The 26,648-nt window shown below is 27.9% G+C and overlaps 2 protein-coding genes and 1 long non-coding RNA gene across 11 annotated transcripts; 2 read left to right on the plus strand and 1 right to left on the minus strand.

Moving 5' to 3' along the window:
• Positions 1-83: 83 nt before the first annotated feature.
• Positions 84-5,177, plus strand: LOC107998393 (sodium-coupled monocarboxylate transporter 1). Of its 2 annotated transcripts, none has more exons than XM_017057647.3 (15): positions 84-622; positions 741-1,070; positions 1,146-1,360; positions 1,451-1,502; positions 1,578-1,645; positions 1,732-1,886; positions 1,968-2,108; positions 2,201-2,309; positions 2,552-2,661; positions 2,737-2,923; positions 2,991-3,077; positions 3,154-3,242; positions 3,316-3,429; positions 3,514-3,700; positions 3,803-5,177. In XM_017057647.3, the coding sequence occupies exons 2-15, from the start codon at positions 809-811 to the stop codon at positions 3,878-3,880; spliced, it is 1,854 nt and encodes a 617-aa protein (XP_016913136.1). In that variant the 5' UTR covers positions 84-622; positions 741-808; the 3' UTR covers positions 3,881-5,177. The 2 variants fall into 2 exon arrangements, with proteins under 2 accessions (XP_016913136.1, XP_028522797.1); XM_028666996.2 differs by having other exon boundaries at positions 771-1,070.
• Positions 4,177-26,372, minus strand: LOC107998360 (period circadian protein). 8 transcript variants are annotated; one of them, XM_017057580.2, is made up of 17 exons: positions 25,741-26,372; positions 22,423-22,506; positions 19,077-19,261; positions 16,912-17,039; positions 15,638-15,836; positions 15,316-15,531; positions 14,345-14,529; positions 13,831-14,115; positions 13,265-13,411; positions 10,387-10,609; positions 9,940-10,316; positions 9,663-9,850; positions 9,408-9,565; positions 9,072-9,316; positions 8,763-8,981; positions 8,327-8,638; positions 4,177-7,869 (listed from the first exon to the last, which is right to left on the minus strand). In XM_017057580.2, the coding sequence occupies exons 1-17, from the start codon at positions 25,824-25,826 to the stop codon at positions 7,756-7,758; spliced, it is 3,351 nt and encodes a 1,116-aa protein (XP_016913069.1). In that variant the 5' UTR covers positions 25,827-26,372; the 3' UTR covers positions 4,177-7,755.
• LOC133667077 (uncharacterized) lies at positions 21,225-22,964 on the plus strand. Its single transcript, XR_009832214.1, has 2 exons — positions 21,225-21,701; positions 22,354-22,964. It is a non-coding gene; the product is annotated as an uncharacterized LOC133667077 (long non-coding RNA).
• Positions 26,373-26,648: the final 276 nt, after the last annotated feature.

The following is a 26,648-nucleotide window of genomic DNA, read 5'->3' on the forward strand; positions in this document are numbered from 1 at the left end:
TAAATAGATTATTAAGAAGTATCATATTAACAACAATAGTACTTTTGAATAGCTATTAATAAATAATTCTTTGACACCCGAAAATCATCCAGGAACTTGGTTGAAACGCGACCGTCAATGTGATCAAACACATCTATACAACTACTACCATATTTAGGTCGTATTATCCACTTAGGATTCACTCTGGTATATACCCGGTCGTTTTAACTTCGTACTTAATGTCCATTGTCGGTTTAATGAGAAAATTGTCACAATGGCACAATCGTGATGTGTGCAATCGTATCGAGCCGCTCGAGCTTCTGGCTCTTTTCAGATGAACTGTCATGCTAGTTGTAGCTGGTCTTCCGTAATATCCATTACAACCTTCTACACTATATATAACATCAAGTAGCGTGTCATATATTTGAAATAATTTCTCATTCAATTCAATGTAAAATTATATTTTTCTCGAGTGTTATATCGCGTGTGTAAATTATATATTTACAAAACATTTATCTTTATATCTTTATATAAATTTTATTATTTGCAAATGTACCAGATTCGAAATAACAAAATCTCGTAGATATATAGTTTTTTCCAATAGTTTTAATGAACTGAAAAATTAACAAGTATAAAAATTAAGGTAAGCACTATTTTTAATCATATAAAAATAAAATAAAATAAAAATGTTCATGCTCTGATATCCTTTATTCATTCGTATTTTCGTATTTTTAAAAAAAATGTCAATTAATTCTCAAAAGGATTTACCTTCTAATTCAAAACGCCTAAAGGCGTTTGAAACAACCACAAAATTCCATTTTGCAACAAAATGACTGCGGAGGGTAGTATGGAGGATCGTCAACCAAATTGGTCGCAGGATATGCCAACAGTGCAGGAAGTCGGCGAAATGATGCGAAGTTTTGGCTTATGGGATTATGGAGTTTTTGGGTTTATGTTGATCGCTTGTGGTTTTGTCGGCATTTACTTCGGTTTTATTAAGAAATCATCAGGAGTAGATGAATATCTTGTAGGTGGCAGAAATATGAAAACATTTCCTGTTAGTTTGAGTCTTATAGCAAGTTTCATATCGGGTAGGAAATGCTTATTTCTAAATAATTACAACAATTATTCGTAACAATAAATTTTTTATAAAAATTTAACAATAGGTATTTCATTATTGGGTACACCGACGGAAGTGTACGTACATGGCATTAGTTATCTTTGTGTCGGTTTCGGAGTTATCATCGTTGGTATTGTAACGTCAGGAATCTATTTACCAATTTTTCACGAACTCAAACTCACAAGCACCTATGAATATCTCGAAAGACGATTTGATAGAAAGATCAGAACATTAGGATCAGTACTTTTTTTAATTGGCATCGTGAGTTTCTTTAAAGAATTAATTTTTATTTCATTTATTCAAACTAATTTATTCAAAATTCCCATAAAAAAAGATAAATTATTCTTCTAGATGACATGGCTTCCTATTGTTATTTACGTGCCAGCATTGGCTTTTAATCAAGGTACCAAATGCACATCGAATAATTTTTAATAAAACAAGTCGCATGGAACTAACGTATAAAATAATATATTTACAGTTACCGGAGTAAATGTACACGTAGTTACTCCGTTCGTGTGTATTGTGTGCATTTTTTATACTTGTGTGGTAAGATATAATCTTATAGATAGCACAAGTAAAAACACAAGTACAAACTCAAAAAATTATAAAATAATTCGCGTTTTACTAAATAGGGTGGTTTACGAGCAGTAGTATGGACTGATTTTATTCAAACCTTCATAATGTTTGGTTCTATGTTACTAATTATCATCAAGGGAACATCTGATGTAGGTGGATTATCATTAGTAATAAGAAGAAATCTGGAATCTGGAAGACTTGAATTACCTACGTGAGCATTATGATATCATTCTTTTAAAATAATAAAAGATGACGAATTAATAATCTTCAAGTTATACTAATTTTTGAATAGGACAGATTGGAGTCCTCTTACGAGACATACGATCTGGTCTCTCGTGGTTGGTGGTTTTTTTCATTGGTTACAAATATCCGTAATCAATCAAAATATGATTCAAAGATATCTTGCATTACCTACATTAAAATCAGCTAGAAGGTACATTTATTTTAATCTTCCATTATTCACAAGATATAAATTTGGAAGTTAGTTAGTTATTAAATCTGAGAAATAAAATGATACTTTTTTAGAGCACTCTGGATTTTCATAGTCGGAGTCTTGATTTTAATGGGAATATGCGGATACGCAGGAATGTTAATATATGCTTGGTACCATGTATGCGATCCACTTACTACAAAGGTAATGATTACACTTCCCTGATAGCCTAATTTCATGATATATCATGAACTGCAACTAATAGAAAGATTTCATATTCAATATTATGTCATTTGTACATCTAACATTTCATATTTTATATACTACAGATATATATATATATATTTAAAATTTTTTTTAAATAATGCTATATTTTTAACATTAAAAAAAATTTTTTAAAAATAAAATATACATATATATTTTTTTTTACATTTTTTTTTATGTAGTTAGCAGGCGCGAAAGATCAATTGTTACCATTACTTGTTATGAATATATTAAATGAATTCCCGGGTCTTCCGGGTCTTTTTGTTGCCGGAGTATTTAGCGCAGCATTGAGGTAATTTTTCTTATTTTTTATATTCATATTTGTTTAAAAAATAATCAAAACTAAACGATTTCTATAATATTTTAGTTCTTTATCTACCGGTTTGAATTCGATGGCTGCGGTAGTATTGGAAGATTTTATTAAACCTTTCAGAAAAACGCCTTTTTCTTCGAAAGCCGCTGATATTTTATTAAAATTAACGGTAGTTGTTCTTGGAGTAACTTGCGTAGCCCTTGTATTTGTCGTTGAGAAAACAGGATCTCATGTATTGCAGGTATAACACATATAGAAGAATATAGTTTAAGAGAATTTTTATTCCGAATAAAATATGTATGTTTTAGTTGTCCACGAACTTAGCCTCCATTACTAGCGGCCCTTCTCTTGGAATTTTCAGCATGGGTGTTTTGTTACCCTGGGTAAATGCTAAGGTATGTTAAAATGTAATATGAAAATGATGAAATAAATAATATATATAATAATATTATGATTTTGTATAAAATATAGGGTGCTCTAATAGGTGGTATTTCTGGTTTGGGTTTTATGGGATGGATTAGCCTTTCGGCTGAAGCAGCGATCGCTAGTGGAAGAATAAAGTGAGAATAGAAAAATGATTTTAAAATCTCTGTAATGATTTATGATGTTGCACAATGTAAAACATTTCGGCAGATTTGACGAGAAACCAGTCAGCACAGAAGGATGCTATTACTCGTTTCCTCAAGTGGAAAATTTAATGTTACTCGAGCCTCCAGATACGATTTTGGATAATGACGAATTTCTTCCGTAATTACTAAACTTTCGTAATTAAAAAATAAATTATTCGTTTACTTTTTAGTAATTATACATTAATCATATTGATACTTTTAGAGAACCTCTAGCATTATACCGTCTCAGTTATCTTTGGTATACTGTAACTGGTGCATTAGTAACAATGACCATCGGTCTTGTTGTAAGTCTTATTTCATCTGAAAATATTGAAAAATTAGATCCAATGTTACTGGCACCGTTTATACGAAAATTGTTAAAGACATCTGACAAAGAATCCCAACAAGAGGCAAGCAATGAGATTATTTTCTTCTAAAGATAAATATCTCTCTTTTAAATAAATTTTTATTAGAATTCTCTTTGATAATCTATGCTTTGTTGTTTCTTATAGGCTGGAAATTTAGAAATAAATAATTTGGAAATACGTAGAACTGGGGAAGAAAACGTAGCTGAAAGTGTATTACATTAGTATGACCTTGACTTGATGATCATGATCCATGTTGATCGAATCAGGGGTCGGCAAACTGTATGAGATGAAGTGTTTGGTTGACAGGCTGAAATATTAAATTAAGAGAATTGAGTCTAAAATAAGTTAAATCAATGGAGAAAATAAAGTACAAAATGACTCGAGTTAGAGTTTGGATGAGTTAAAAGGCCGAGGCAAGGGAGACGAACTTATCTAATATAATTTTTAGTTAGTGAAACGAAAGAGTTTGATAACGGACTATGAAATATGAATAAAATTTAATAGATTTTTTACACTTATTCATAGATATAATATTCATATGTATATTTCAACATTAACAGAAATGTACAAAGATAATATATATATATATACATTAACATTCTAATATTATATTAGCAATATTTTTAATAAAATTTTTAACTTCGCTGAAAAATATAACATTCAAAATATAAAAAACGATTAAAATATAAGTTTTTTCTTCCATTTTCATTGTACATAAAGTTAAAATATGGAATATAATATTTGAATAATCACAAAATTAAACTAAAATATATATTTTTCATAATACTTAAAAAATCATTATAAAATAATAAATTATTATATAATATTATATAATAAATTATATCTATACTTTTCTCATTAATTCATTCGAACATATATACAAGCAAAATAAAATCAAGAATTACATTTTCTTTTCATTTATGTACAAACAAATTAGATAAATCAAAAGATAAATTCAAAAATAAATATATCTCTGAAAGAGATATGTTTAAAACTTACAATAACTTTTTAGATTATAGATACTATGTTCAGCATATTACTATTACTATTATTACATTTTTACACTAATCATATAATAAATTAAGATTATTTCGAACTGTAAAAATTCGTGTTCGTGCGTAACTCGTGCAGTTTGTATTTATATAAAATTAAACATCAGATTATAATATATTGTAAATATGTATAGAGATTTAGATATTATCTGAAAAATACAATGTCTAACAGATTGATCGTATCGCTTAATTTGACGTGTAAAAAATTGTACTGAAATTTTGTACTTGCAGGGAATGATGCACAAACTGCACAAGAATTTCTTCCTATAAATTTCAATAATGTGATAAATTTTATATAATGTGATACAAACGTGTAATAGTGTTAGTATTTATTATATCAAATATTTTTCATCATTGCGTTTGTTTCATAATGTCTCGTTTTAAATATTTATCGTTATCGTATTCTTATATATTTCTTACATAATATAATGTATAATTAAATATTAACTCAAAAAAAAAAAAAGAAATAAGTAGTCTAAAATTATTTGAATAAGTATTTAAAAAACTCAGTAAAATACATGAGTAATAATAATACATAAAGTAAAGTTTATTTTTTTCTAAATGAAATATGTAATATTCATCAAGCGTAGATTTGTTAAACGAGATATTAATTTTCTACTAATATTTTATAATTATAATTTTCTTAAATATATGCATTAAATAAGCATTCTCTAAATAAATATACATGTAGATATGCGGACACATATACATGTATTTATTTTTTTTATTCACATATATAGTTTCTTAGACAGCTACGCATCTGAAGAAATTATAAAACTTTGTGCTATCATTTTAAAAAACGAAGAGTAAGAATTATATTCTAATTTTAAATTAAATTTTGAAGCCAAAAGTATCGATACTACCACTCAAGTTCGTTTATTTGGAATCTACTGTAATTTTTTATCAATTTTTTGACATTTACAATTTTTTGATGATACTAATGACTTTTTAAAGTTTAATAGAATCATATTTTGAAAAGAAATATCGATACTTTTGTTTCTTTATTTGAGGTATAATTGATATTTTAAATATCTATTATATAAAAACAAACAATATTGTTTAAATAAGAAAATAAATGAGATTTTTTTTTATTTCTTATTTAAGTTAATATTGTCAGTTTTTATATGAATTTTTCTTAGCATAATTGTTGCAACTATTTTATACAATCTGGACTAGATTTACGATTCAGTATAAAGAAAACTTTATATTTTCTTTTTGTTTTACTACTAATGATCTATTAATGAACTGGCCACATTGTTTAATCTTGAAAAATTGCGAATCATAGTATACAAAATATTTTATCTATCTCTCAATTATACAATATAATAGACATATCAATCATGATTTATATGTATACAAATATAAGTATACATATAGATATATAAAATATTTTTCAATCATATAAATATTATAATGAAGATTTCAAGAATCCTCTCTCAATGTTGAAAAAAGATTTAAAAATAATTTTTTTTAATTCTGAAATAAACAACAAACTAGTTTTCTGATAAATATATGAAAAAATATACAAATATATAAATTTGTATAATTAATATTAAATGAGAATTTGTTATTGTTACAGAACAATGTACAAATTATCAGTAAGATTATAAATAAAAATGAATATAAAAATTATTTATTAATTTTATCAAACGAATCTGAAAAAATTAGAATTATTATAAGATAAAAAGATTATTACATTTATTAAAAAATTTTATAAAATTTTAAAATGTATTCAATTGAATTTATCAATTTATTATTCATTATTTAATGAATTATACTTCGAGATTATATTTTTATTCTTCTAAAGATTGAAAATATATTCATTTTGAGGTAGCATATTCAACATGGTGTATTCAGGCGTGTTCAAAGATGATTTCAAATATTTGGTCCCATTTTAAAATCAAAATTTTCATTACTTATCATATGTAATATAATATAATATGTCTGAATTTTAAAAAATTTATTTTCTAAAATATTAATTAAATATAATTTAATATTATTAAAAGTAAAATGAATAAAAATAATATATATAATTTATAATTTCTTGATATATAATTTAATGATATTAATGTTAAAAAAATAATCTTTTCCAAAAAGATTTATTTATTTAAGAATATTTAAAATAACTAAGAATAAAGTCTTATTATGAGAATTATAAATGATTACAAATGAGAAAAATTATTCATTAATAAAATATCATATAATAAACAAATAAGATATTGATCTAATTTTCTAATTCTGTGGCAAATAAAATTATATATGTATACATATATAGATATGAACACATATTAAATTCTATTAAATTTATATCAAATATTGTGCAGGCAACAGACTTTCCAACGGATATCTTATTTTTATAATAATGAAAAATTTATCAACTATCTTATGTACAAATTAAAAAAAAAATCAAATAAAGTTTAATTCAATTAGAGACAATCACGTGGATGTCAATGTCTGCCCATAACATAAATCTTATAATTTCACAATATTTTTTTCTATTCTTGAAACATAAATATTTTATAATTTATCATTGATGTTAAAATATCATTATTAATAAGTTCAAAAAAAAGGAACTTAATGAATTAACTTTTTAATCAATATGATTTTCATTCTTTATCATTTAATATTTTATATCTAATTGTATATAAATTGACTTTATGTTTAAATGTATGAAAATATTGAGGCAGTTAAAATTTAAAAATTTATTTTTAATAATAAATAACATAAATATCTTAATATAAATATCTAACTATTTCAGAAAAATCTAAATGATGTTATTGAAATATTTCAAAAATATGATAGATAATAATTCTAAACAATAGATTGCATATATTGTATATATACATTAAAAAATGTATATTATAAATAATTTTATCTGCCTCAAAATATAAATTTAATAAAATATTTTAAATGACATCTTTTGAATTACGCAGTAATTAATTGTAACTTAATTATTAGAACCAAATTCAAAAGATACCATTGGAAACAAACGCTTCGAACTGGAAAACAGTGTTTAGTTATAAGTTGGTCGTTATAAAGTTTTTTCTATAATTGCTGGCAAGATACAACTTGAGGTGATAGCGCCGGTGGCAATGGCGCATTTTCTTCGTGAATCATTACAAGTTTACCGTACTTCACCATTCTCCTTTTTTGTTTTTGCTATAAATAAAATCTTATTCTTTTACTAATTATCATTGATTTACGATTTTCAAAAATGATTTTATATTTAATTATTTATTAATACGATTATTTTTAAATCTATATATATATATATCTATATAAATTTTCATATTTAGATTTTATTAATTGATATTAATTATTTTCAAATTTTATTTAATTTATTCTATTTAAAAATATATATGTAAATAAAAAATATTTATTCTTTAAATATTAAATATAATGATAATGATAATATAAATAATGATAATATATGATAATATATAAAAATAATATGAAATATAATGTTAAAATTATTAAAAAAATCTTATACTGATTTCTTATTTTTTTATAAAATATTTTGTACTTATTATAAAATTTATTTACTAAAAAAACATAAAATAAAGTTATAAAAATATAATATTTATGATAATATCATAAAATCTTAATAATTTTATACCTGCGATACTGTGCCAGCCGTCCAACTTCCATTACTGCTACCACTATCACTGCCACTAGAAGTGATTCCGTCTTCAAGAACAAGTTTTGTTTCAAAACCTTCGACTTCTAAATCTAAGTAAAGTTGACCCAATTGATCATTTACCAATAATGGCTGATTAAAATTTTTTAAGGCATTCATATCAGCTTGAAGTACTTCGTTCAAAGTTTTAGGATGTATTTGATATTCGTATATTAATTCTGGAGTTACGTGAACACCTTCAAGCCATGGTGGCTCTTTTCTTCGTTTACCGTGTTGTTGCTTCATACTATCCTATAAATAAATATTTATCAATGAATTAATTTTTTTTTCCTGAAAAATATTTTCAATGTTTCCGATGAAATGCAAATTAATAATTAAATATCTGTCAAATAATAAATATAAAAATATTATTTACCTCCGGTAAATATTCTGTTGGTTTTTGGTCTGGATTACAACTGCTTTCACTACTTTTGTATAGAAAACTGCTATAAAAGCTCGATGAGCTCGATTCGTCCACAATATAATCATTCTGTTTATAGATCTTTTTATTCACTGGAGTTGATATGTCCACTAAGCTCGAGCAACCTCCATCATTACTTACACAAGAAGATAACAATTCACCCGGTGATAATACCTAGTTTTTATTAAATTTATATGTGTAAAAATTATTTATAAATAAATAAATTAAGTTAAGAAACAAAAAAATATAAATTTATTAATTTACTTTTTTTGAGGATTCAGACATGGCCATAATGCTACCCGGCTCCGCCTTTACACTTGTTGCTTGACTAGCTGGTCGTTTTCGATCAGAGCATTTATTCATCGTAGCTTGATTATTTTCGTGCGAAATTGATGTTTGTTCAGGAATTAAAAAAGGTTTGTACATCATGCCCGTTGATGGAGTACCTATTACTGGAGGATAAATGACACCAGCCATTGTTGTCGACATATATGAAACTGGTAAGAACACTAGAAATTAAAATTTTAATATTTGTTAAATATTTGTTTGTTTAATATTTGTTCAAACAAGTTTAAAATGTATATTAAAATAAATACATACTATAAGGATTTTGTTGAGGGGGTTGCATTGGTTGAGATGAGCTAAGTTTCTCCCGTACAGGAGATAAAATTGTAGAATCGTTTACTTGTGGAACGGGGACACAATATACTGGTATCATTGGCAGTATTGGTATTCTAGGTATTGCTTGTGAATTTGTGCTGAAAATTGAAGAGAAATCATAATTTAATTTTGATATTCGACTATTATTTTTTATTTGCGTTTTATTATTTTTTTTTTTTTTCGTAAAAAACTCACTTTTGTGGTACATTTTGAGCAGATGGAGGAGGTGGTATAGAAACTGATAAAGGCTGCCACAAATTGACATTAGCACCTGTTTGAATTACGGTAGATTGATCGATGCTCATGCTTGTAACTGTGGTTGCAACATTAGTAGGCAACTGACCTGCGGTACTTGTCCTTGACACTTCTTCATGTTTTGAAACCTAATTAATCAATTAATATTTGAATGTTACTCCGTCGTATTAACTTTTCAATTCCTGATTCGATGCTTATTCATCGATGGATTACTTACTTTAAAACTGTCTCCCTCCCAACTATGACTTCCGCTTCTTTTAATGCCATGACTTTGGTTGACTTGAAAATGAGTATTTGGGTCCGTCGACAGTTTCTCAGTTGTCTTTATTCGAGAATCTTTTAATTTATCACTTGCCTTAATACTAGAACGAAGTTCCCGATGCTTCAGCATCATTAACTTTTCCATATCCTCGTTATGCCGGTTGAGCAACGATTCCGTCAACGTTGGAGGTTTAAAACTTTCCATACTAGTCGTATTCGAAGTGTTCTCTCTACTTGCTGAACTTGTTTGATTATTCGAACCACTGCTAAGATTTTCTGCACTACCACTGCCGCTTGCGCCGCTTCCGTTTATCGGTGACATGCATTTCCTGACTAATTTACAATATTCTTAACTCTTTACTTTCAAAGGATTAAATAGCGAAATTACAAGATGAAAACTCACCCGCTGAATTTGGACTTGTTTTTCCACCCTCATCATTGCTGGAATTAATAATCTCTTCATCGCTGCCGTACATAGTGGCAACTGGTGGTTTGCTCTTAAAGAATCTTTCAATATTTTCGTTGTAATTGAGTTGATTGTAACTTGGCGGTGTCTCGGTTGACGATTTGCTGTCGTAGTACTCATGATGGGGCGAAATCTCACCAAGCATCACGCTGTCGTGCTCCTGTAACAAGGGATTGCGTGATCCCTTCACAAGTATATTGTAGCGACTTAGAAAGAGTTGTCACTTGATTTCGTCACTGTCAATTGTTTTGCAAATTTGCGTTGCGTTCAATACTTTTGTTAGATGTTCAGCTATATAGGTGGCTGTTAAGATTTATGCAAGGAATTTTTCTGCACTATGTAAATTCTCCAACAATCTTGTGACCGCAAAAATGCAATATTTACAGCGCACGAGCAACCAATATGACCAATTTTAATATTTTTCCAGCTCTGTAACACAATTAGTTGCTTTAACTATTACAACCAACCAACTTCTTTCCCGTTTTATTGTTTTTTTTTCTTTTTTTCCTACATTATTGCCATTCATACATTCTCTTCTCGTACATACATACTCATATATACATATACATACTCTTCTTTATCATTTATTTTCTTTTAAAATTCTCGTTATACATACAAACAGATTTTTATTATCTTTAATTTTTCTATATATAAATTTAGAAAAATTTACGTATTAATGATGAAAATAAAATAAAAGCACATAAGATATTTTTTCTCTAATTTTCATTATGTCCTTTATTCATATATTTTTTTATATCTTTCCTTTTATTGATAATTAGAGAACTAGAGAAATATTAATTTAGAAATAAAATTATAAAGTTATCGTGAAAAAAAAAAGAAAAATCATTAAACGAGATTAGTATTGTTATCAGAACTTTTAAAATATTAACATCGCATGTTTAGTCTATAAATCGCTCTTTCATTCTCGCTTTCTCATATTGCCTCGTTAGTTTCAAAACCTTGTAAGTGAAGAGATATACTGGATACTCTATTCACGAATATTGTAATAAATTTATAGATGCCCTTATAGCCCTTTAAAATTAATATATATCAACCGTTTCTCGAATATATGAAGACTGAACTTTCTATACATCGTTCATTTTACTATACAATTTGTAAAATCGTGAAACAATCAATCTGATGACGCTTAAGCATGATGAAGAGACAAGAAAAAAGACTTAATACGATTATTTGATTTCAAATAATTTGATTTATACAAAATTGTGACAAAAGTTAACGTAAATGAAAATTTTCAAGATACAAATTATCGAAATAACATAAAAGAAAAAAAAGAAAATTATCGTTTAAAGATCTTGAAAAAATATACAATGGAAATAGTAAAATAGAAAAAAAATATAATCGAAGGCAAAGAATTTCTTTCTTAACAAAATAATCAATACAGATATAGAGAAAAAATAACAATGTTATTAAATACAAACATAATAACACAGATATATCATCAGATAAAGAAAGGATCGTATAACGAGAGAGCCTAGAATAAATATTTAATTCAATTATTATATAATTATATTTTCACAAAGAATCTTGAATGATAATTATATAGTAACAAATTGTATTTTTTTTTTAATATCCTGCCAACTGGAAAATAGAAAATAATTAGCTACTTGGATACTACTGAAGATATTTTAAGATAAATTGTTGCAATCGAAATGGTTGGAATTTATAAAAGGCTTGGCGTTTTTTTTAATCAAATAATTGAATTAAAAAAAATAATAAGTAAACTTACCAACAACGTGCCTACAAGGTTTTGAAATTGACGCTATCCTTCACCGGACCTACATAATTTTCACTTTGCCCTCCGTCCATGTCGATGTACGAAATAACTTGACAAATCTTTGCTGTTCATTTCGTCTTACAACTAGTCATATTATATGAATTGAGAAGAAGAGTTGCATAAATACCCTAACTCGTGAAAGGTTTTTAGTTATTTTGAGTTAACCTTTTTGATATGTCATCAGGCTGTAAAATATTTAATCAATTGCTGTGTTCCTTACTCACCTTAATCACCAATTTAACTTTCAAGTCATGTAAAAATTCTAGGACATATCATTCAGAAGCAATGAGAATTTTGTTTCTTTTTTCTATCGATTTTTTATCATCTTTCTTATTTTTAAAGTTCATAAATTATCTTAAGATATCACCGAGTTTTTAAGTTTTCATAATTTTTTTTTTCTTTTACTTTCTCTTTTCATAATATATTTATTTTATACGAATATAAATTTCTTTGCTTCGTGAGATATATCAACATAGAATTTTTTTCTATTAACCCTTCACCTAACTATTCGTACTCTATTTATGTCATGCAATCTTGTATCAGCAAAAAAAAAAAAAGAAGAAATTTTACAAGAAGAATTCAAACTCAATCAATCAAAACGCTAATCATATGAAAAAACAAAGCAATTTATTAATGAATTTATGGAAAATTTCTTCTTTTCTCTCTTGATACTGACGATAAAAATTCGATACAATCGATTCGTTTTGTACTTTGAAATCGAAATAGATGTTTTAGAAAACATAAAACATCGAATTTTAAAAAAACAAAAAAATAATAATGAAGATAACATTGTATCGAAATATTATCGCACACATCGTGCAGCCATAGAGCGACACGAAACGAAAATTTTTTTTTTTAAAATCTAAGAAAAATACCTTTCACGTTGAACCCTCATAAGAAGAACGATCTAATATTATAGTTATTGTAAATATACTTGTAGTATACCACCACAACGCATTATACCGTACTACTAGCAAAATTGATAAGTGTCGGCGATACTAAAACGTAGCTAATAGTCACCGAAAAACTCCTTTCGTCGGTAGCAAGCACATCTTTGCCAAAACCAGGTGTTCTCGTCTCCTGGAGCAGATTTTCCATGAAGGACGCGAGGTCCTTGCATCTCTTTGACACATCGAGCTCGGTAATATCTGACTTTCTTTGGATGCTCTGCGCAGACGTACGATAGAACAAAAAAAAAAGTTGGGAATTGAGAGACCATATTTATTGGGAAGAAAAATTTCATGGAAAATATATTACACGATGATGAACGTTTTTATTATTTGTCTGTGTTACCCTGAAGAGAGACAAAGAATTAATTCTATGTAACAGTAATGTATAACAATTCGATCAAATAGGTAGTTAGACACGATTTCTTATTATATAATAATTTAAACTATAATTTGTTTAGCGATCATTGCTATAAAAAAATATGTATAGTCGATGTGATTCGTCGTTTGGTACATAGATATTAAATTCTAAAAATTACAAGCCCTAGTTATCTATGTTTATCTTATCATATCATATCACGATTTATCTAGTTATCTATACAAACTGGTTCAACATAAATTACCATAGAAAAGACATACCTCGTCGAGAAGTGTACGTATCTCTTCTTGTATAATCTTGGCCTCTTTTAGCACTTCCTCGCTGATGTTAGTCAATTGGCTGTGCTCAGTTGTACATGATACGCGAAAGATATCAGGATTCGCTGGCCCTTTCAATATCCTGTGTTGACCTACGACAAATTCTAGTTTTTTCGTCCAGGGATTGATAAAGGACGACCATTCTGTTTCGAGGACGACGTAGTCTCCGTTCTGTATCCCGAACCTGTAGGGTTTCGATCTGAACGAGGCACCTTCGAGCTTGATAACCTGTTCAATGATATATTTATAAATATGATTAATCGAGAAAGTAGACATTTTTTTTTTTTACGTCATTCGACGTTCACTTCTTGGGACTCGTTTGTGCTAATCCGCATTTTTTGCGGATTATTCTATCATTCTCTCGCATACTTTCTTTTTTTTTCTCTTTCTCTCAAACGTATATTCGATCAAAACCTAAAGATTTGCTTTGTTTTTTTTTTCTGGGGCACATGCTCACAGTCTCATAGATGTCTTTGATGAAAGGCAGATCCTCGGGATGATAGAAGTCAAACAGCGAACGGCCAACCATATCCTGAGGTAGATAGCCAAAGTATTGGACTACGTCGGGATCAACATGGGATAAATAGCACGTTGCGTTGTGGCGGGTGGTGAATACCGAAGATATTATTGTTTCTTCTGGCGCTGCGGATAATGATAATAAGAAGGTCGGGGTCATTCTCTCTTCTGCCAGATGTTTCCTTCATGATGAAAGTTTTAAGTCTTTATGGTCAATCAAAGCTACAAATTCGATTTGCCGAGACAAGTCTGTACGAATTACTTGTCCGCTTTACCTATGTAAATATGAAATAATATAATTTGAAATAATGTAATTAATATTTTGAAAAAAAAAACATCGCACCAACTTCTTTATAAGGATAATTTATTTGTGAATTTCGAACAGACTTGTTGAAAGGATTTGAAAAAAGGATCCTTCATAATGGAATCGATGTTAATAATAAAATATCATGTGCGCATCAAACAAAACATAATATTTTCATATTTACATGAAAAATAATCGGTGCATTGTTATTCTTATTACTTTTTTTTTTGTTGTTACTCAAATAAATAATAGAAACAGTGGTCTCCAAACTGAACAAAAATGTATAGACTGGTCAAATGAATAAAAAAAAATATATATATAAATAAAAAGACGACAAAGATAAAATACTATCGTCACGATCCTCTAATAAATATTTCTAATTTAATAAAAATTACCTTCTGCTTAAGGTACGTCGCCATGGAAACCACCGAATCATATTGTATCATCGAGGAGACTAGACTAACGAAACGACTTGATTATTACCATTTACTATTTTTCCAACGATACTTATAATAATAAATTATATATCTGTTTAAATTGTATTTAAGAGGATATTTATCAAATTTTTTTATCAGTCGAATCTCCTCGAACATCTTTAACCGTACTACCTTTATATGCAGAGTGAACAGGTTGAGCAGTAACCACCAGGAACATTGCTTTGTGTTGCTGTTCAGTCGTACGATCTCGAAAATCTCTGAACGACAAAGTCAAGTGGAACGGAAGATACAAATTCGATCTTGCCTCTTTGTTGATCGATTGATGAGCGAAAGATCTTGTGTACTTTCGCAATCCGCAAAACAGACTTGCTCTTCTCCCATTAATACCTGATAAATCAATTATCATCAATAACAATCTTTAATATAAATTTTAAATTTAAATTTTGCAACGTATCTTAATTTAATTTATTCGATTCGAAGGAATAAGTAATACCTTTCGGTCTTTCTTCTTGAGGCGAGACTATTCCGTTTTTAATCTGATCAGCCAGTGTGGCCTTATCCTTGGGATGGACGTAATCGATGAAAGAACGGCCAATCCATGCATCCTTGAGATATCCTAGAGCTGTGCATATCGAGGGAGTCGTATACAATACGAGGCCGTCGTGCATTGAAATCACCGCGCAAAACCCCTCCTACAGGATATACAATATACAAATATAGACTTTGATTTCCAACGGATGTATGCTAATAGATTTATTTATAAAATTGAATAAAATATTATTATTTAAATTATCTAAATAATATTATTTAATAAAATTAAAATTATTCATTAGCACGTAGATGACACTGAATCTATGTCATCAAGATAATCACATCACATAAATTTTCGACACTTTTTTTTATTTATTACGTAGGTAGCTTGTAGAGAGAACTCGTCGCTACTTTGACTTCGATTTATACAAATTTTGTTCAATTTTTTTTTTTTTTTTTTTTTGCTTTCATTTCTATCACTATTAATATACAAGTTCTGAGATATAATTACATTTTACATATAATAATATCTTATAATAGCATTTTTTGCCGATCGATTTCACTATGCAGGGAGAAAAGAGTTGCGTTTTCATCAAAGAACGTAATTTCCATTCATTTGAAGGGATTCTGAATAATTGAAAATAGAAATTAAATTAAAAAGAAAAACTGTAATATAAATAAGAAATTAAACGTATTTATACAGATTGATTAGTAAACCTTCACCCATTTAAATTGAAAAATTAAATCAAATCTTAATAACAGGTTTTTGAAGAAAATGATAACATTTGTTAAAGTAGATATTAAAAAAAGAAGAAAAGAAAACATGATATTTCCAAAGAGACATAGTAATTTATTTCCCGGCCACTGGAAGGTCATTTTGCTAGTAACAGTTGTCAATTCCAATGATAAATCTCCTTTCTCCACGCATAACACTATTGAAACCTTGCAATAATGTTACTATTGTGTTACATCATCGTATACAGAAAGCCACACCGAATTACAATTAATTGAAGAAAAGAATTGCGTGTTATATCTATACGGGAAGTACTCGGGTTAAGATTAATAATAATTAAGAAATATGAGAGGATGCTTTTAGAATGCCCGATCCTGGATCCTTTCTACGAAGAAGCTTGATCTTGATCGATCATGTTCTGTTTTTCTACGTGTCCTTCTACCACAATTCTACTAGTTAAGAGAAATCTATTTCTCCGTTGGTTTTTTTTAATTAATACTAACATTGGCTTGAGAGATGGAATCATCCAGGGGATTCGTACGAGAAGCAAGCCCTGCTTCCACATCTGTCACTGTATCGCCGTTGTGCTCGCCGGGATCCGTTGCATCCACCAATTCTACAGTGGTTACATCTTCTTGTACACACCCAACAAAAATTCCCCTTGTTATGTATTGTTCCTCTTTAACAAACTCGCCCGTGTTTGCTGATGGGACATGGATCTTTCACCAAGTAGCATCGGTTACGTATTTAATAACGTTTCATGGACGTCTCGACATCATTTTAAATTTAGGTGAGCATTACGTATAGTGACCTTTCTCGTCGCGCAAATAAAGATCAAAGTATAGAACACGTCCAAGAAACATGTAAGACGTGACCTGCTGCTAGAGTAATGAATTAAAGGAAGAGTTGGGAGAGTTGCAATGTTTCCTTAGTCCAAAAGGACAACGTTATTGCGACAATATATATAAGAATGTAAACTTATCTCGAGATTATTCGTAAAAAAAAAGAAAAGAGAGAAAGAAAGAGAAAATAATTCAACTTTCTCTGTAGAGAGATCGTTGAATAACACGCCAAACTGATACCAATTTTTACTTTTCATTTTTTTATCTAATTTATGGAATCTAGTTTTATTAATCGTTCGTTGATATTATCATCATTTATCATCATATCATTGATATTAATCGAGATCTCATCAATTTTCGAAAGTTTTAGAAAAATAGTTTTAATAAAATAAACAAACAACAAGCAATTATGTAACAGATCTATTTTTACACTCAAATATTTCCTATTGCAATATATTCTGCAAACTCGTAACGATCAATGAAAAAATACCTATCCGAGAAATGATTATTCGATTATTAAAAATTATGTAAATAATTACGTAAATCATAGGCGATGTTATATAAAAGAGCGGTTCAGTTTGAGCGCAACTTGACTAAACGGAAAGCTTGGAACCTGCCTTTTGTCCACGGATAGCACTGCGTGATTATATAAAATCAATATATCGAGAAATTAATTGCAATGCTTAAAATATATTTATTTATATAGATTTCGGGATCGCCGTTCATTACGACAATTGTTCTTCACAGATATATAAATACATATTTCGTGCGAACCGAACCAAATAAATTCTTTGCATCTTTTCATCACTGTAGCAATCTGTATCAAGAAATTATTTGCATCGCGTTAATAATTAAGTTATCATTTTTAGTATCGATCATTCGACGATTTTAATTTCGATTCACAGAATAATATTGGTTTATTGGTGACATTTCTCTTATAATTACGAGCTCTAAAGGATTCGTGCACAATATTGGTGCTAATAATAAAACAAGGATCAATATTTGGTTAGAAGTTAGAAATAGGGTGCTCTTTTCAAGGTTTCGTTCGTGTTAAATAGAACTGAAGAATTAATTGCCACGATAACAACGTTAGTAATTTACGTTTGGAAATTGTTTCGTTTAGAAATTATTAGGGATATTAAAAATATCACCAAAGTGAACGAATCCTCTAGATCCATTGAATTTCTCTTTTGTTTGAATTAAAAAGTCGAACGAGTAAAAAGTAATGAAATTAAAGAACACTCGATTGTTGTAATTTTGAACAAAAAAGATGCAATTGATCGTTTCAGACTTAATGTCTGGCGGACTAAGGGAACCAGGATGGACAAGGAGGGAAATAATAAGGTCGTTCGTAAAATCTCTGGCTGTGAATAAGCGAAACCTAACTAATAAGAAAAGTGCATGAAACCAAATAACATCGCATAAAATTATCCATCTTTTTTCCATTTCATTGAGAAAAATTAATTTGCATTTCTCTTATAATTCTCGTTAATTTTATTAAAATCTTCGATAAATAAAAAAAACGAAAAGAAAAAACAGAAAAATGTTCAAATTTATCCTCAAATCAAATTTTATTCAAAATTGTATCTTGATCGAATCATAAAATTCGAAGGAAGAATTGAATTGATAAAGTCAGTAGTAAGAACGAATGATTGGTCCGACAGTTAGAATTTGATATTATCTTCTTCTTTTACGATATTGATTACATAATCTAATGATTGCACAATTGTGATCATTTTTGACCGAACTACATTAAAGACTAAAAAATTTTCGAAATTATACAGTTAACGTGCACTTTTTCCTATTAATTTTAGATCGCAACCAACCTGGTTTCTTTTCAAGTATAGATTTCGTTGGGACGGCGACATTATAAGACACGGCTTCTGGCGGTGTGCCGGCATTTTTCAGGGTAATATCTGCCTCAGCGTTAACAGCCAAAATCGTCTTCGACTTCTTCTTCTTATGTTCTTTATCCTTTCTTTTGCTGATTGGCTGTGGTAGAGCTTCATTGCTACATATTCATATAAACATTACATGTAAAAAAATGGAAAAACTTCTAATCTCATCTGACGGACAAATCCAAAAATTAATAGAACAGATAGGATTTTAAATTTGAAGGATAGTCTGAGAAGGCTATTAAACTTCGTATCGTCGAATCTAATATTTTTGTACGACGTTGTCTAATGGTATTTAAAGGAAGGTAGCAGAGAAAAAAAGAAGATCTCTCTCATTAATTTGCAAATAAAGCAATCGCGATCGGTGATATGAATTAAATTGTTCGACATATAAAATTGTTTGTAGTAAACATGCGGTTAACTAAAGTTTTGTTAGACTTGTAGACTTGAAGTAAGTTTAACATTTCGTGCAATTTTTATAAAAACATTTAATATAATCTTATTGTGACATTGACATACAATTATTTTCGGTGAAAAAGATCTTATAGAACTAATCTTAAATAAAAGCGTATTTATTCTCACGCATTTTCTAACAATAGCGCGATACCGGAAAAGCTAGTATTCATCGTACACTTTCAACGAGTAAAATATCAACTATACATACGTTCTAAAAATAAATTTGCTTTCCGCTGAGTCAACAAACAAGAAATCTATTGGACATGTATGCGAACATGAGCTGCAAGTTCATTTGTTGCTTTAACAATTGCTTCATTAAAAAAATAATTGCCACTATCGTCATAATCATAACTAGATTTAGAATACTATTATAGCTATTATAGGAGTGGAATGATATTAAAATAGATTGGAACAACTTTCACCAGGAAACTCAATAACAATAAAAATAGTATATACGTAACAAATGTTTTAGATCATCAAATCGTGACTGCATTTGTTAGGTAACAAATAGAAAGTGCATTTCTCCAACGATAAACCTTTCAAGCTTTCTCCAAGATAAAATTGGCTATTTAAAGTTTCATATTTCCGAGTTCACGAATCTTAAAAATGTTGACATACTCGAACAACTTCCTAGTTATTTAAACAATATGAATATTTTATCTTTTAAAGATACTTGTACTTTGTTGAATTTATAATAATCATTTTCAATGTTTTATAATAAATAAAAGAGACTTTGTGATTCTATCTTTTTTCTTTAATCATAATTAATCATCAATTATTATATAAAAGTTAAATTTATTAAATTTGTTAAATTCCTATCTCATATAATTCACAATACATTATGTAACAATCCAGAGTTTAATTGTACATTTTCCATACAGATTTGTGTCCCATTCTATAGAACAAAAGACATTGTGTTTATTTCAATCTTCTTACGATTATTTTCAGCGTGAAAAAGCAATTAAAATTACAATGTCCAATATAAACTAATACCCAATAATTGTTTCCATTGTTTGGTAGTTAAATATAACTACAAGTAAAACGGTTAATTAAAATTTCCAAATATATACATCGTATTTGAGACGACAGAAAAGCGGCTGTGATATCGTAATTGCACGTAACCTTGACCTCTACTAGCCACGAGCAAATTATAGAAGGATTTCCTCACGAAGTCTCTCTTTTTTATAATTCTCTATGAACACGCGCGATACGTGTTAATAACGTATTATATATTCTCGTGCTATTGGTTCTACGAACCAATAAACGCGCAATGATGCGAGGCGTGTCGTTTCTGATCGGCAAAAATTTTGAATCATACAAACAGTGGCACGTGTCACGTCATCTCGAATCGCACATTGCAATCGATTTTCAACAATTTCGCAATCGGTTTTTTCGTACAAATTTTTTATACATATAAAGAAAAAAAAATTTTATAAAAAAAAAAATTCATCAAAAATCGATGACGGATGAAATAGAAAATTCAATAGGAAAAGAAAGCATTGAAAACAAGATTATTAATTCGATAAATAAATAATTCAAAGTACTACTTCTATTTTTTTTTTCTATTTCTAAATATATCCCATAAACAATAGAAAATAGACTGGTTTTAACTATAATTTATAGACTCGATGTTGATTTATTATTACAACGGAACGGCCTATCGAGATTATGCAACGATACGTGGGGATATCTCATGCCACGTAGGCGACGCCGATGGCGACATTGCAGGCACGTGGCACTGCACATGCACCAATGTTTATAGCGGCAGTTGTGTGCGCTTTCTCGTAACTGAATGTAATCGTTCTCCTACATATGCATGAATACAATGCTAAAAATCCACATTAGCGCGCTATGTCACCTTCACAATCGTGATAATTATGGAACAACAATTTTAATCACATAAATATACCGGGAATAAAAATTCATCTGAAAAATTTGTTTCATAAATTATATGAATTTAATTGCATACATATGTATAAAAATAGAAAATAGAATAAAAAAATATATCTAGATGATTCATCACAGTGATATGAGATACTTCAAATTTTGTGATCTGAATAAAAAAAAATCATCATGCAACATTTTTAAAATTTATGAGAAGTAAGTAATGAAAAGAATTGTATCGTTTTTTATATAATTTCACGTTATCATTGTTTCAATTTATTGTTCATCATTCATTGTTCCTCGTGTAAGAGCAAACTCACGTCAGCAATGCAATGTTCATTCAATATTGTAAGTAGTAGCAATTGTGTGTACAATTTCATATATATCTTATTTTTAAAATGTAAAAAAATTTTGCTGATAATTGAATAATGTGTATTTCTCATTTTTACAGTTTTTGTCTTTAGATATCTTTCACAATATTTGATAATTTTAATCATGTTGCATCAAATCTTGTTAAATTTAGATAGAAATATTTTTTTATATACATTTATATACACTTATATATTCTTCTTTCGACGTATAATTATAATTATACATAATAATAATGTAATACATATTAGAAGATTACAATTAAATGATATATTTTGTATATTTTTTTAGGGAAAGCTCATAGAGCACTGAGGAAAAAAATTACATTTCCACTAGATTTCTTATTCTTATTTTCTATTAATTACAGTCGCAATGATAGTGATAAGATCCTTACGATCGTAAACACTTTCGTTTGTTATCAACGATCAATATATCTTTAATTACATTTTTTAAGTATTTATATATTTTTGAGAAAAAATTGTATATACAAATTTTACAGGAATCAGCCATTATCGCGATTGCTTCGTCATATTGATCGTATTTGAATAAAATTTAAATGATATCTTACCTGGATCCAAATGTTGAAGGACGCCTACCGCAATAACCACTACTTTCAGAGCGGTTGCTGTTTCTCGAAATCGAGCTGCCACTACTGAAATAGAAATTAATGAATATTAGAATTAAATATTAAAATAAATTCTTGGATTGTTTGTTTAATAACAAGTGGAAAATATAAATATTTTCGGATATCTTTATCGTAATATGGATTATATAATGTAGACATTAATGCCTGACAATCAATCGACTAAACTACTGTGTTTATTCGTTGAGTCTGACCTTGATTATCCGTTACTACTGAATCTGCTTGCACTTTGAATTTTTAATTTTTAAATTGATGTACAAATTTTTTTACTAATATTGTGTTAGTATTATTAATGTTAGTGTAATATTATTTAAAAATAAGAAGTTAATATTAAAATAAATCTTCTTGCGTGATAGTAACAAGTTTGCAATATAAAAAAATTACTTTTATAAATTACTTTTATAAAATCCGTTAATTATATTATAACTATTTATTAAAATAATAAAAACTTTTTTATAGAACAGAAATTTTCATATTTAAGTAATTTATAACTTATCAACTTATCGAAATAAAACATTAATAAATTAAAAAAAAAAAAAAGAATGACAAACAGAATGAAATTTAAAATTTTATTAATTTATGATGCATGGTTACATGGAACATATACATTTTATCAATTGCTTATCGCTTCGCATGTTATTATTTACACCTTTCGTAATTAAACTATTATATACATTTACTCGGCAATATACATCTTTTAAAAATACCGATAAAAATGATATCGTCGCTAGAAATAATTTCCGTTGAAGAAATTGTAATTAATATCTTCAAAACAGATAATATTTCTCGCTGTATATATTCTATATTTTCAAAATGAATCATATCTTTCATGGGTATTTTTTTTATCACTTATGATAAAAATGTAAAATAATTAAAAAATTTACTGATCAAATGAAAAATCATATGCATTCTCAATCTAACTCGCGATGAAATAATAAATCGTAGAAACTACATCCTATGGCAGTATGCTTTATTAGTAAACGAATACACAGAGGCATTAGAAGGTGATTGCAAAGGTGAATTTCTCGAACGGTAGGAACGGCCTCGGCCCATTAGCCAATTAAAACGTGGTCGAGAAAGTCACGCGATTCACTGACACGAAATCTTTGAAACCAGTTACGGAATGGGAAAAAAAAAGGACCGATCACATGTTCGGCAAACGTGACTACCATGATCGGCCCTTACGACGGAGTCTTTCTGGCCTTTCACTGTCCTCATTATTTTCCAGGGAACGAGCACGAGGCTTCTACATTTGTTGCACCTCGTTCGATAAGAAAAATTATTGCATAAGAAGGTCTGTTTCACGCTCGTGGCCCCGTGACTAAAACCCATCGAATGACACATTGATTGATTTATCGATTTTATACGAAGTTTTATTACGATACCACAATAATGCCAAGGAACCATCGCATTAAAGAAAATATGATAATTGAAAAGAGATAAATATTAAAAAAAAATCATTTAATAGAAGAATACATTCCAAATTTCAACGATTGTAGAATTGTTACAATTTTTCTGGTATTATTGGAAAGAGGTCAAATTATTTTTTGGGTTAAAAGATAGAAACTCTAAATACTGAATATTTAAATATTTATAAATATAATATAAGGTATTTGATTTAAACAATTTGAAATTTAAAAGAATTTCAATTAAATAGTTTTGTGAATATGGTAATCACTGATCTCACTTTGCATTCGTTCAACCTGTTTTCATCGGATTTCACAATTTGTGCCTAGGTGTATTAAATGCGAACGTAGAAATGCATACTTCGTCAAGAAACTAGTTAGCCTTAACCGTAGTGTTCGAGTTTCTATCCTTCTTGTTCATCGTATTTTTCGTTTACCTCTCACCTACATCATCGACAAAGCGTGTCAATGCCAAGTATCCTGCGCTAATGTTACATTGAATATCCTTTAACATCCTGTAAATTTTCAATCCGTTTAATTTGCAAATTATCAAGATAATAATTCATAAAAATAAATTATATGCAAGATTCTTAATGAAATTGAGAAATGATTGAATTTCTGGTTAAAATTATTTTTTTATAGATTAAATTTTAAAAATCCAATAATTTGATCAATTGATTTTTTTTTTACAAATGAAATATATACTCATACTATTTCAAATTATAGTTTAATATTATGCTATCGATAATTCAATACATTTCAAAATTAAATGTATCAAAATATTAAAATGTATAAATAATTGTAATTCTTTGTAAATATTGAACTATAAGATTTTGTATATATATATATATATATATATATACACATATGAACAATTCATAGATTTGTGATATCAATTAAATTATTCATTTTTTTTTCAATAATATATTATAAAATTTAAATTTTATAAATGAATTTTGAAAATTAATTAAATAAAACATAAAAAACTCAAATTATAGAAGTTTCTTCAAATTTGTATATACAAATCGTTATAAAATTTTCTTAAATCTTTCATAAAGTTTCAAATCGCAATTAAAAATTGCACTTCAAACATATCGACACTTTTTATCGCTTGTGAAATGGTTATATTGATTATATTGGTTAATCCACATTACTTGATGTGGATTTCACTAACATTTAATCGAAAATTTATTTTGATTAATTTTGAACAATCATACAGAATATTTAAATATATGTTATACAAGTAGAAGTTATGCAAATATCCATTTAATCGATCACAAAAATAAAATCAGAATTAATTAGAAAATCAAAAAAGAAAAAAAAGAAAAATTAAATCTTATATTTTTGAAGATAGAAGAAGAATTATACGAATTTACATTGTTTTTCATATATGTCTATATTTGAATGAAAATAATGTACGATATGAATATTCATATATTTTCACATATAAATTGCACATGATATATATAATTTAATAAGAATAAATTAATGAATACTTCTTAATTAATAACTTATATAACTTTTAGTTTTTATACTATGTAATATTAATATTAAATAAATTGTTTTTCAATTTATTTATTTTTTTTATATATTATTTAAGAAAAATAAATCAGATAGTATAATAATTATTGATATTTATTAATATTCGTTATATTTTTTTCTATTAACATCATGAAAGAAAGATTATAAATAAAATAATTAATATTATACTAATATTTATAAGTTGCTTAAAATTCATAATTTAAAATCGATGGCGCCATATTAAAATTGATATCATATAACAGGATAAGTTCAAAGTACTTAAAAAAAATTTTAAAATTAAACACTCAATACATACCTCCGTTGCGATTGACTGTTACTACAAGTATTAGAATATCCGGAATCCGACACTTTAGCATTTTCAGTAGATATCTCTTCCATCATTCTCTTCTAAGGGTAGTTTCTCTTTCAGATAATATCCGTTGAATCACAACACTGCTACTAAATCAAACTCGTTCACATGTCATTTCTATATTTTTTGGCGGTAAAAGTTATAAAAATGATAAAGAAAAACACGAAGAAATTGTTTGTATTTACATGAACGAAAAAGGATAGTAATATTTTTTAAATATATTCGTATTCACTATCTAAATTTAAAATAATGCACCATTTAATTGATTATAAAAAATCAGTAAATTAAATGAAAAAAAAAAGTTTTCACTAATTTCTTCTCTGTTAATTTCACAATATAGTAAACACTACGATGCGTACTAGACAGTAATATCTCTGAGGACTGAACTAAACCGAACATCACATATCTATCGCACCGAGTGACTGTTCCGCATAACGCTGCACGTTCGGTAACACGTGAGTTGTTACCCCCTCTATTTCACTGTTAACCTATATCGATGCAAAACGTGCCTCACTTAAACCACTCAAACACGATGAACACGATTAAAATAATCTCCCCATGACTTTATGCTTAATTCCAATGTATTTTACTGGCGCGAAAATTTTTTTTTATGTATTACACATTGCGACACCTGCTGGGAATATTTTTGTCTTTTCAATTCAAATCTAACCGATGATTCGGGAATCGATTAAATATAACATCATATACCGTTTTTCTATAAAAATTATTTTATTGCACATTTTATGAACATATCAAAGAAATATGCAAAAAATAAATTATAAACATCGTATACTTTAAAAGTGCAGTATAAAAGTGAAATGCATAAATGAGTGCAAATACAATAATCCTCTGAT

The sequence above is a fragment of the Apis cerana genome, linkage group LG12 (genome assembly GCF_029169275.1).
Source record: "Apis cerana isolate GH-2021 linkage group LG12, AcerK_1.0, whole genome shotgun sequence".
Taxonomy (NCBI): domain Eukaryota; kingdom Metazoa; phylum Arthropoda; class Insecta; order Hymenoptera; family Apidae; genus Apis; species Apis cerana.